The sequence below is a fragment of the Leucopleurus acutus genome (assembly GCF_964270905.1).
Source record: "Leucopleurus acutus genome assembly, chromosome: X".
In the NCBI taxonomy this organism is placed as follows: Eukaryota; Metazoa; Chordata; class Mammalia; order Artiodactyla; family Delphinidae; genus Leucopleurus; species Leucopleurus acutus.
The window spans coordinates 103102243-103114776 of NC_139148.1; the positions used below are offsets into that span (position 1 = coordinate 103102243).

Below are 12534 nucleotides of genomic sequence, written 5' to 3' on the forward strand. Positions count from 1 at the left end.
CCAGGGAAGTCCCCCAAATTTATTTTTAATTATGCAAAGAATACATGTACTTAATCTACCCTCCTCAGAGGTAACTACTAATAGTAGTTACCATTTTTAGTTTGTTGATTATTCTTGCAGACTTTTTTCTCTGCTTCTATAAACAGAGAGAGAAATGTTTGTTTTATTGGGAAGGGGCAGATTTATACAAATGGCGTCATGATCTGTGTATCATTCTTCAACTTCTTTTTTTCACTTAACAACATGTTTATGTAAGTATATATAGATCTAACTCATTCTTTTACACTGCCAAATACAGTTCCATGGTATGGTTGTACTATAGATCATTTAGTTGCCCTATTGGTGGAAATTTAGACTGTTTAAAAATTTTTTTTCATTCCATAACCAATGCTGCAGTGAACATCGTTTTTCTATGCTTTTTATGAACATGTACAGTTGTTTCTCTAGGCTATATTCCTAAAGGTGGACCTGCTGGATCATAAGATATTCACATTTAAAATTTTAACAGATACCATCAAATTTGACCTTTACAAAATCTGTGTCAATTTATACTCCCAGCAACATGAATAAAATTACCTGGTATTAATGGATATTATATTTTTATGTTTTATTTTTGCAAATCTGATAGATGAAAAAAATACTTCGTTGCTTCATTTTGCATTTCCCTACTCACTGATGAAGCTGAATGACAATCCTTTCATATGTTGATGGGCCATTTACATTTCCCCTTCTGTCCATTACTTGTTTATTTCTCATTGAATTGTAGAAGCTCTTTTTACATTTTAGAAAAATCCTTTGCCATACAGGTTGCAAATATTTTCTCCCCATCTGTAGTTTGTTTTTACTTTTGTTTATAGTATGTTTCAATAGACTATTGACTGAAAAAATGCACAACCTAAAAGTTGAGAATTATGTTTTATTTGGTGGACAAAACTGAGGCCTTAAGCCCAGAAGACAGCTTCTCAGAGAGTTCTGAGGGACTGCTCCAAAGAGGTAAAGGAGGAGCCAGGATATACAGGGGTTTTTGCAACAAAAACCAGGTAGTCAGAACATCAAAAGATTACTGTTAATTAAAGAATACCAGACATCTCAAGTTAATGAATGTAGCACTTTTCTATGTATGGGAAGAGACAAGAGTCTGGCTGGGCTCACTGAAATCATGCCTTTGACGGGCATCTTAACTATCTAGGGCCAGTATCCTCCTTTTCTCCATCCATTCTGAGTCCCCGCAGGGTGCACTGTTGCAGGTGGCCTCAGTGGCTGCTGGCTTGATGGCCTCAATATCCTTTGTTTACTGAAAAAGCAGGCGACACTTTTCACCCACAAGAAAAAGGTTTTTGTTTCTGTTTTGTTTTTAATTTTAACAAATTTAAATCTGTCAGTCTTCTATGACTTTTGGATCCTGTGTCATGATTAGAAAAGCCTTCTCTAAGGGATCAATAGCAGAATAACTAAGGCAGAAGAACGGATAAGTGACCTGGAAGATAAAATAGTGGAAATAACTACTGCAGAGCAGAATAAAGAAAAAAGAATGAAAAGAACTGAGGACAGTCTCAGGGACCTCTGGGACAACACTAAACTCACCAACATTTGAATTATAGGGGTCCCAGAAGAAGAAGAGAAAAAGAAAGGGACTGAGAAAATATTTGAAGAGATTATACTTGAAAACATCCCAAATATGGGAAAGGAAATAGTTAATCAAGTCCAGGAAGCACAGAGGGTCCCATACAGGATAAATCCAAGGAGAAACACACCAAGACACATATTAATCAAACTATAAAAAATTAAAGAAAAAGAAAAATTACTGAAAGCAGCAAAGGAAAAATAACACACAAGGGAATCCCCATAAGGTTAACAGCTGATCTTTCAGCAGAAACTCTGCAAGCCAGAAGGGACTGGCAGGACATATTTAAAGTGATGAAGGAGAAAAACCTGCAACCAAGATTACTCTACCCAGCAAGGATCTCATTCAGATTTGATGGAGAAATTAAAACCTTTACAGACAAGAAAAAGGGAAGAGAATTCAGCACCACCAAACCAGCTTTACAACAAATGCTAAAGGCACTTCTCTAGGCACGAAACACAAGAGAAGGAAAAGACCTACAATAACAAACCCAAAACAATTAAAAAAATGGTAATAGGAACATACATATCGATAATTCCCTTAAATGTAAATGGATTAAATGCTCCAACCAAAAGACACAGACAGGCTGAATGGGTACAAAAACAAGACCCACATATATGATGTCTACAAGAGACCCACTTCAGACCTAGGACACATACAGACTGAAAGTGAGGGGATAGAAAAAAGATATTCCATGCAAACGGAAATCAAAAGAAAGCTGGAGTAGCAATTCTCATATCAGACAAAATAGACTTTAAAATAAAGACTATTACAGGAGACAAAGAAGGATACTACATAATGATCAAGGGATCGATCCAAGAAGAAGATATAACAATTGTAAATATTTATGCACCAAACATAGGAGCACCTCAATACATAAGGCAAAGGCAAACAGCCATAAAAGGGGAAATCGACAGTAACACAATCATAGTAGGGGACGTTAACACCCCACTTTCACCAGTTGACAGATCATCCAAAATGAAAATAAATAAGGAAACACAAGCTTTAAATGATACATTAAACAAGATGGACTTTATTGATATTTACAGGATATTCCATCCAAAAAGAACAGAATACACATTCTTCTCAAGTGCTCATGGAACATTCTCCAGGATAGATCATATCTTGGGTCACAAATCAAGCCTTGGTATATTTAAGAAGATTGAAATCATATCAAGTATCTTTTACGACCACAATGCTATAAGACTAGATATCAATTACAGGAAAATATCTGTAAAAAATACAAACACATGGAGGCTAAACAATACACTACTTAATAACCAAGAGATCACTGAAGAAATCAAAGAGGAAATCAAAAAATACCTAGAAACAAATGACAATGAAAACACGACGGCCCAAAACCTATGTGATGGAGCAAAAGCAGTTCTAAGAGGGAAGTTTATAGCAATACAATCCTACCTTAAGAAACAAGTAACATCTCAAATAAACAACCTAACCTTACACCTAAAGCAATTAGAGAAAGAAGAACAAAATAACCCCAAAGTTAGCAGAAGGAAGGAAATCATAAAGATCAGATCAGAAATAAATGAAAAAGAAATGAAAGCAAAGATCAATAACACTAAATTCTGGTTCTTTGAGAAGATTTAAAAAATTGATAAACCATTAGCCAGACTCATCAAGAAAAAAAGGGAGAAGACTCAAATCAATAGAATTAGAAATGAAAAAGGAGAAGTAACAACTGACACTGCAGAAATACAAAAGATCTTGAGAGATTACTACAAGCAACTCTATGCCAATAAAATGGACAACCTGGAGGAAATGGACAAATTCTTAGAAATGCACAACCTTCTGAGACTGAATCAGGCAGAAATAGAAAATATGAACAGACCAATCACAAGCACTGAAATTGAAACGGTGATTAACAATCTTCCAACAGGACTTCCCTGGTGGCACAGTGGTTAAGAATTCGCCTGCCAATGCAGGGGACACAGGTTCGAGCCCTGGTCTGGGAAGATCCCATGTGCCGCCGAGCAACTAAGCCCGTGCGCCACAACTACTGAGGTCCACGTACTGCAACGAAGAGTAGCCCCCGCTCACCACAACTAGAGAAAGCCCGTGTGCAGCAGTGAAGACCCAACGCAGCCAAAAATAAATAATAAAAAAAATCTTCCAACAAACAGAAGTCCAGGACCAGATGGCTTCACAGGCAAATTCTATCAAACATTTACAGAGGAGCTAACACCTATCCTTCTCAAATTTTTCCAAAATATAGCAGAGGGAGGAACACTCCCAAACTCATTCTATGAGGCCACCATCACCCTGATACAAAAACCAGACAAAGATGTCACAAAGAAAGAAAACTACAGGCCAATATCACTGACGAACATAGATGCAAAAATCCTCAACAAAATACTAGCAAACAGAGTCCAACAGCACATTAAAAGGATCATACACCATGATCAAGTGGGGTTTATCCCAGGAATGCAAGGATTCTTCAACATATGCAAATCAATCAATGTGATACACCATATTAACTGAAGGAGAAAAACCATATGATCATCTCAATAGATACAGAGAAAGCTTTTGACAAAATTCAACACCCATTTATGATAAAAACCCTGCAGAAAGTAGTATAGAGGGAACGTTCCTCATTATAATAAAGGCCATATATGACAAACCCACAGCCAACATCATCCTCAATGGTGAAAAACTGAAACCATTTCCACTAAGATCAGGAACAAGACAAGGTTGCTCACTCTCACCACTATTATTCAACACAGTTTTGGAAGGTTTACAGCAATCAGAGAAGAAAAAGAAATAAAAGGAATCCAAATCGGAAAAGAAAAAGTAAAGCTGTCACTGTTTGCAGATGATGTGATACTATACATAGAGAATCTTAAAGATGCTACCAGAAAACTACTAGAGCTAATCAATGAATTTGGTAAAGTAGCAGGATACGGAATTAATGCACAGAAATCTCTAGCATTCCTATACACTAATGATGAAAAATCTGAAAGTGAAATTAAGAAAACACTCCCATTTACCATTGCAACAAAAAGAATAAAATATCTAGGAATAAACCTACCTAAGGAAAAAAAAAAACCTACCTAAGGAGACAAAAGACTTGTATACAGAAAATTATAAGACACTGATGAAAGAAATTGAAGATGATACTAATAGATGGAGAGATATACCATGTTCTTGGATTGGAAGAATCAACACTGCGAGAATGACTCTACTACCCAAAGCAATCTACAGATTCAATGCAATCCCTATCTAACTACCGCTGGCATTTTTCACAGAACTAGAACAAAAAATTTCACAATTTGTATGGAAATGCAAAAGACCCCGAATAGCCAAAGCAATCTTGAGAAAGAAAAACGGAGCTGGAGAAATCAAGCTCCCTGACGTCAGACTATACTACAAAGCTACAGTAATCAAGAAAGTATGGTACTGGCACAAAAACAGAAAGATAGATCAATGGAACAGGATAGAAAGCCCAGAGATAAACCCACGCACATACCGTCACCTTATCTTTGATAAAGGAGGCAAGAATATACAGTGGAGAAAAGACAGCCTCTTCAATAAGTGGTGCTGGGAAAACTGGACAGCTACATGTAAAAGTAGGAAATTAGAACACTCCCTAACACCATACATAAAAATAAACTCAAAATGGATTAAAGACCTAAATGTAAGGCCAGACACTATCAAACTCTTAGAGGAAAACATAGGCAGAACACTCTATGACATAAATCACAGCAAGATCCTTTTTGACCCACCTCCTAGAGAAATGGAAATAAAAACAAAAATAAACCAATGGGACCTAATGAAACTTCAAAGCTTTTGCACAGCAAAGGAAACCATAAACAAGACCAAAAGACAACCCTCAGAATGGGAGAAAATATTTGCAAATGAAGCAACTGTCAAAGGATTAATCTCCAAAATTTACAAGCAGCTCATGCAGCTCAATATCAAAAACACAAACAACCCAATCCAAAAATGGGCAGAAGACCTAAATAGACATTCCTCCAAAGAAGATATACAGATTGCCAACAAACACATGAAAGAATGCTCAACATCACTAATCATTAGAGGAATGCAAATCAAAATTACAGTGAGGTATCATCTCACACCAGTCGGAATGGCCATCATCAAGAAATCTACAAACAATAAATGCTGGAGAGGGTGTGGAGAAAAGGGAACCCTCTTGCACTGTTGGTGGGAATGTAAATTGATACAGCCACTATGGAGAACAGTATGGAGGTTCCTTAAAAAACTACAAATAGAACTACCATATGACCCAGCAATCCCACTACTGGGCATATACCCTGAGAACACCATAATTCAAAAAGAGTCATGTATCAAAATGTTCACTGCAGCTCTATTTACAATAGCTAGGACATGGAAGCAACCTAAGTGTCCATCAACAGAGGAATGGATAAAGAAGATGTGGCACATATATACAATGGAATATTACTCAGCCATAAAAAGAAACGAAATTCAGCTATTTGTAATGAGGTGGATAGACCTAGAGTCTGTCATACAGAGTGAAGTAAGTCAGAAAGAGAAAGACAAATACCGTATGCTAACACAAATATATGGAATTTAAGGAAAAAAACAAATGTCATGAAGAACCTAGGGGTAAGACAGGAATAAAGACACAGACCTACTAGAGAATGGACTTGAGGATATGGGGAGGGGGAAGGGTGAGCTGTGACAAAGTGAGAGAGTGGCATGGACATACACTACCAAACGTAAAACAGATAGCTAGTCGGAAGCAGCCGCATAGCACAGGGAGATCAGCTCGGTGCTTTGTGACCGCGTGGAGGTGTGGAATAGGGAGGGTGGGAGGGAGGGAGATGCAAGAGGGAAGAGATATGGGAACATATGTATAACTGATTCACTTTGTTATAAAGCAGAAACTAACACACCATTGTAAAGCAATTATACCCCAATAAATATGTTTAAAAAAAAAAGATGTGGCACATATATTCAATGGAATATTACTCAGCCATAAAAAGAAACGAAATTGAGTTATTTGTCGTGAGGTGGATGGACCTAGAGTCTGTCATACAGAGTGAAGTAAGTCAGAAAGAGAAAAACAAATACTGTATGCTAACACGTATATATGGAATCTAAGAAAAGAAAGAAGGTCATGAAGAACCTAGGGGCAAGATGGGAATAAAGACACAGACCTACTAGAGAATGCACTTGAGGATAGGGGGAGAGGGAAGAGTAAGCTGTGACAAAGTGAGAGAGTGGCATGGACATATATACACTACCAAACGTAAAATAGATAGCTAGTGGGCTTCCCTGGTGGCGCAGTGGTTGAGAGTCCGCCCGCCAATGCAGGGGACATGGGTTCGTGCCCAGGTCCGGGAAGATCCCACATGCCACGGAGTGGCTGGGCTCGTGAGCCATGGCCGCTGAGCCTGCGCGCCCGGAGCCTGTGCTCCGCAATGTGAGAGGCCACAACAGTGAGAGGCCCGTGTACAGCAAAACAAACAAACAAACAAAAAAACAATAGCTAGCTAGTGGGAAGCAGCCGCATAGCACAGGGAGATCAGCTCGGTGCTTTGTGACCACCTAGAGGGGTGGGATAGGGAGGGTGAGAGGGAGGGAGACGCAAGAGGGAAGAAATATGGGAACATATGTATATGTATAACTGATTCACTTGGTTATAAAGCAGAAACTAACACACCATTGTAAAGCAATTACACTCCAATAAAGATGTTTAAAAAAAAGCCTTCTCTACCCCCAAAGTTATAAAAATATTCTCTTATATTTTTTCTCATATTTTTAGAAGTTGTTTTTAATCCAACTGGAATCTATTTTTGTGAATGGTGTTTGTGTGGGATGGTCTCATCTTATGTTTTCCTAACGGATGGCCTATTTTCCCAGCACATTTTCTTTTTCTTTTGTTTTGTTTTTTTTTGTGTTACGCGGGCATCTCACTGTTGTAGCCTCTCCCGTTGCGGAGCACAGGCTCCGGACGCACAGGCTCAGCAGCCATGGATCACGGGCCCAGCCGCTCCGCCGCATGTGGGATCTTCCCGGACCGGGGCACGAACCCGTGACCCCTGCATCGGAAGGCAGACTCAACCACTGCGCCACCAGGGAAGCCCACATTTTCTTGAATAGTCCATTCTTTCCTTGCTAACTTACAAATGCTAAATGCCCATAGAAACATGAATTTGATCTTGGACTCATTTTTCTGTTCAATTGTTCCGTTTGCTATTCTTTTTTTTTTAATAAATAAATAAATTTATTTATTTATTTTTGGCTGCATTGGGTCTTCGTTGCTGTGCACAGGCTTTCTCTAGTTGTGGCGAGCGGGGGCTACTATTCGTTGTGGTGCACGGGCTTCTTATCGTGGTGGCTTCTCTTGTTGTGGAGCACGGGCTCTAGGTGCACAGGCTTCAATCGTTGTGGCACGAGGGCTCAGTAGTTGTGGCTCTCCGGCTCTAGAGCGCAGGCCCAGTAGTTGTGGCACACGGGCTTAGTTGCTCCATGCCATGCGGTATCTTCCCGGACCAGAGCTCGAATCCCTGTCCCCCACACTGGCAGGTGGATTCTTAAGCACTGTGCCACCAGGGAAGTCCCTCCTTTTGCTATTCTGATGCCTTTACTTCCTTACCTCCCATTCACTCATGGCAATCTAGTTTCCACCCACGATTTCCCTGGAATTATTATTCCTAAGTGTATTAATGACCTTCATGTTGCCAAACCCAATGGATATTTTTCAGTTTTTATCTCTCTGGACACGATTTATCATTCCCTCACATATGCTACACAATACAACTCTCCCTTGATTCTTCTACCAATAAAAGTCACGATCATAACAGTATCTTCTGTTCGTTAGTTACCCCGTGCCAGGCACTGTTTAAGCGTTTCCTATGCCATACACGTGGAGTATGCCTCACCCATAACCCTCTGGGTAGATATCAGTATTATCACCATCCCCACTTCACAGGAAACTGAGGCATAAAGAATTTAAGTGCCTAGTTGTAGTGTAAGCCCTGACAGTTGTAACTTGCATTTTTGTAACGCAAGTGTCTGATTTAAGCTTTGATTTCGGAGGCATCCACTTCAAAAAGGCACCTACTTCAAGGACAGCTATCACGAATAAACACACTGCCAGCCACAGAAAGATAAGGAACCAGCCCCTTCCACCCCCCACCCCAGGCGTCCTTGTTTTAAAGATACTGGTGGATTTCTATAACTGACCATTTAGGCCACTTGTTTTTTTTCTCTCCCCACGTGTTAAATTCCCGCTCTTATGTTTTACATTCACCAATAAAGAGGAAGCCCGCAAAACCACAGGCCGCCTACCCTCGATCCCTATGAAAGCAGAACCCCAGGCCCAGGTGCTCTCTCTCTCTTTCTCTACCCTCGACCTCGCTGTGTAGCCCCGGGTGTGCCTTGTCCTTTCCAGAACCTGTGAGTAATAAACCCTTTTTTCCCCTCCAAGTTTCCTGACGGTTATTACTGAGGGCGTCTTGCAATCATAATAAGAACCACAAGGGCCGGTCCAGCCGCAACATTGGTTATGGATAGGCCGAGACCAGCACAAAACGCTTGTCCAAGATCCCTGAGATAATAAGTAGCAGGATGGGATTTGAACCTAGGTCTGTCTGAGACCAAAGCCTGAGTTCCTAAGCACACCCCTTTCCAGCCTGTCCTCTGTCTCCCTCTTGAGTTCCTTTTGCTTCAGCAGCTTTCAAATGGTGCCCTTCACGATATGGCCTTCGTCACCGCTCTTCTCAGTTTGCCCCTGCACCCTGGGTAAAGCAGGGCCTTCTGATGCTCTCTTTCAGTGCAGCTGCACTGACCTATCTATGTCCTCATGGCCCTGTCAGAATGGAGAAAACACGGCTTTTTATTACGAATCCCTGGAGCTTACTCCACTTCTGTTCCCCAGCCCATTTCCCGGAGGCTTCTCGTTTTTACTTATGCGAGTTTGTATTATTTGATATAAGCACGTATCACATTTATAATCAGGAAAAACAGTAAGGATATTAAAAATATAAGAGAAGTAGGTTAGCCTCTAAGGGGCAAGAGAAGTAGATTAGCCTCTAAGGGGCTCTATCAGTTTGGCCCTCCCAAACCATCATTATGCAGGCGTTTTCCAATGTTAGATATGTCGACTATATGTTACTGAGAACTGTGAAAAATTTAATGGACGAGATGCTGAGCAATCTGCAGCTGAGATTAATCACTCATATTGTGACCCAAATGTCCCCTTTCCCCAGGGTTTAATTTATTCTCCACCAAACAAGATTAGCACAATAAGCAGGCCTATACAAAGCAGAGGTGTCCTTCGTCTAGAATTTCAAATGGAAAACAGAATTCAGTTCAATTATTAAGGAGCTAAATATATTTATTCATTATAAGGAAATGAGTATGGCTGTTGTTATTTTAAGGGAGAAATAGAAGAATTTGGGATACAGTTCATCTGAGAAGCAAGGGAATCCTCAAAGGATGAGCACTGCTCAAAATGATGAATGACTTTTTCTGTGAAGAGCACCTGTGATAACCATGTGACTTTTAGTTAAATGCAGACGGTGCCTGACGCCCTCCCCCTCCCTCAACCCAGCCCTCATCTCGTCCTCATCTGAGCCTCACTCCAGCCCTCACTGGCACACCATTCTCAACCACCCACAGTCTCTCCTCCTACCTCTCTGCTTATTCCAGCTCGGTCTCTTTCCAGGATGTCTTTTCCTCCATCTGCTGACTTAACATCCTCAGGTTTTTATCTTTAGCCCAGCGTTCATCTCACTCGGCTCCAATCCTTGGATGATCTTACGTGTGTCTGTGGCTGGAACATATCGCCTATACCTTGATAACCCAAGTCTGTTTACAGCGCAGACCCTCTCCTGACCTCAAACCCTGCATATTCAGCTGCTTATCCTCTCTCTATGGTCCGCAGGCAGCTCAAACTCAACACTTCCTAAACAGAGCTGATTCTTCTTAAACCTGGTTCTTATGGTAACTCTTACTGAATGCTGCCAACCATATGTCCACCCTCCAAAGCCAGAAATCCAAGCCTCATTCTAGTTTCTTCTTTTGCCCTCCCAACCCCCAAGTCCTGTTGAGTCTACCTACTCAGTAGTTATCAACTCTGTCTCCTCTTCCCTGTCTCAGCACCTGTGTCATCGCTGGCCTCGATCAAATTGGTCCAACAGTCTCCTAATTGGTCTTCCTGCTCTCCAGCCCATCCCATACTATCCCAAAGCCCCCTCTTCAAAGGCCAGTTCGACTACATCGTTCTACTTCATAAAGCTTTTCAGTGGCTCCTTAGCTACACATTCTACAAACCCCTCCATGATCTGGTCCCCGCTTACCTCTTCAGGCTCATCTCCCCTCGCTTTTCCCCCAGCTCACGCCAAGCACCGGCCCAGGGGCACAGCAGGCATTGCGGGGCCCTAGGTTTACACGATTTGAAGGGCCCTCCAAGAAAGATCAAACAACACAATGACTAGAAATTAGTTCCAGGGCTTTGGAGGTGCGTGAGCAACTGAGGGCCCTGAAACAAGCTTCACTAGCTTCACAGTAACTCTACCCCTGGTCTAGCCAAACAGAGCAAGCTCAGTCCCCTAGAACATGCCACAGTCTTCCACATCCCTTTGCCTCTGCACAAGCAGCTGTCCCTGCCCAGGATGGGGTTCCCAACCTTCCCTTGTCTGTCCAGCAAAATCGTTCACCCTTCAAAGGCCAGCTCAGGGGCACCTCCTCTGTGCAGGCCTCCCTGACCTCCCTGCATGGAGCTGACTGTTCTCTCCTTCATGTTCTCATTGTAGCTTGTCCTTTACCTCTGTGTACCCTGTCCTTTACAGAGCGGGTCACACTCAAAGGAACTTGTTTGTTTAAGACCAGGTTTCCCGTGAGTCTTTGCCTCAAGGGCAGAGACAAGGTCTTTCCTTTTTAGACTGTTGGAGCACGGCAGTACCTGGCTCAATAAATGTCTGTCGAATGGAATAGAAAAACATCCTGCTTTGGGCAAAGCGTGTGGAGTAGAACACTGAAATAGACAGGGACCCTGGGCGGAGGCGGCGCTAGTGAGCTCTCTGCTGCCTGCCTGCATCATCTGAGAGGTCCAGCGGGACCCCGGTGGTGAGCTCCTCCCCGTGGCCTCCCAGTAGCCTCCCCACCCCACCGCCTCCCTTACCTGTCCTCCTTGTTGATCTGGTCCCCGAAGCCCACTGTGCTAACAATTGTGAGCTTTAGCCCCACGTTGCTTTCTTGAAGGTCATATGTATTGGACTGGAGCTGGACACCCGGCTGTGTGTGGGTGGCTGGCTCCCCCTCGAACTTGGTGTTGAACAGGGTGTCCATGAGGGTGGACTTGCCCAAACCTGTCTCTCCTGAAAAACAAAAGAATGAATTATGATGCATTCACACAATGACCACGCAGCCATTACACATGTTTCGGATGCATACTCACTGACATGGGAAAATGTACACGGTAAGACACTAAGTGAAGAGCACGTAGAACTACATGGACTATTTGATCTCAGTTAAGTGGAAAAGAGTATAAGGAACTGCACCAACATATTAGCAGTAGTCATCTCAGGATAGTGGAACTGGGGTCATTTTTCTTTTAGTCTTCATATTTTTGTGTTATTTGAAAATTGAGTATGCATTGTTTTTATAGTCAGAAAAAGAAACCGTGTTAAAGGCAGTGATGGCGAGGTAGAGTTATGCCTAGAAAAACACTGGAAGGGCGTACAATGTACTCTTACCAACGGTCATGTCTGGGTGGTGGGGTTATGTGCGCTTTTCACTTCTTTCTTTATGCTTTTCTCTATTTTCCAAGTTTTCTACAAGGAACGTGTATAGCTTTCATAATAAAAATTTAAGGGCTATTTTCAAGTTTACAAGAAAGGGACAGCAGTCCCTCATCAAATAAGTATCCTCTCCTCTCAGTCCCCACCTCTCCCAGCCAGGCC

The 12534-nt window shown here is 41.8% G+C and overlaps 1 protein-coding gene across 1 annotated transcript in view; it reads right to left on the reverse strand.

Moving 5' to 3' along the window:
- Positions 1–12534, reverse strand: part of SEPTIN6 (septin 6) — a 54336-nt gene that overhangs the window by 21125 nt on the left and 20677 nt on the right. Inside the window, exon 3 of the mRNA XM_082864271.1 lies at positions 11754–11949. Within this exon, the coding sequence (XP_082720397.1) occupies positions 11754–11949 (196 nt within the window). The remainder of the gene's footprint in view (positions 1–11753; positions 11950–12534) is intronic.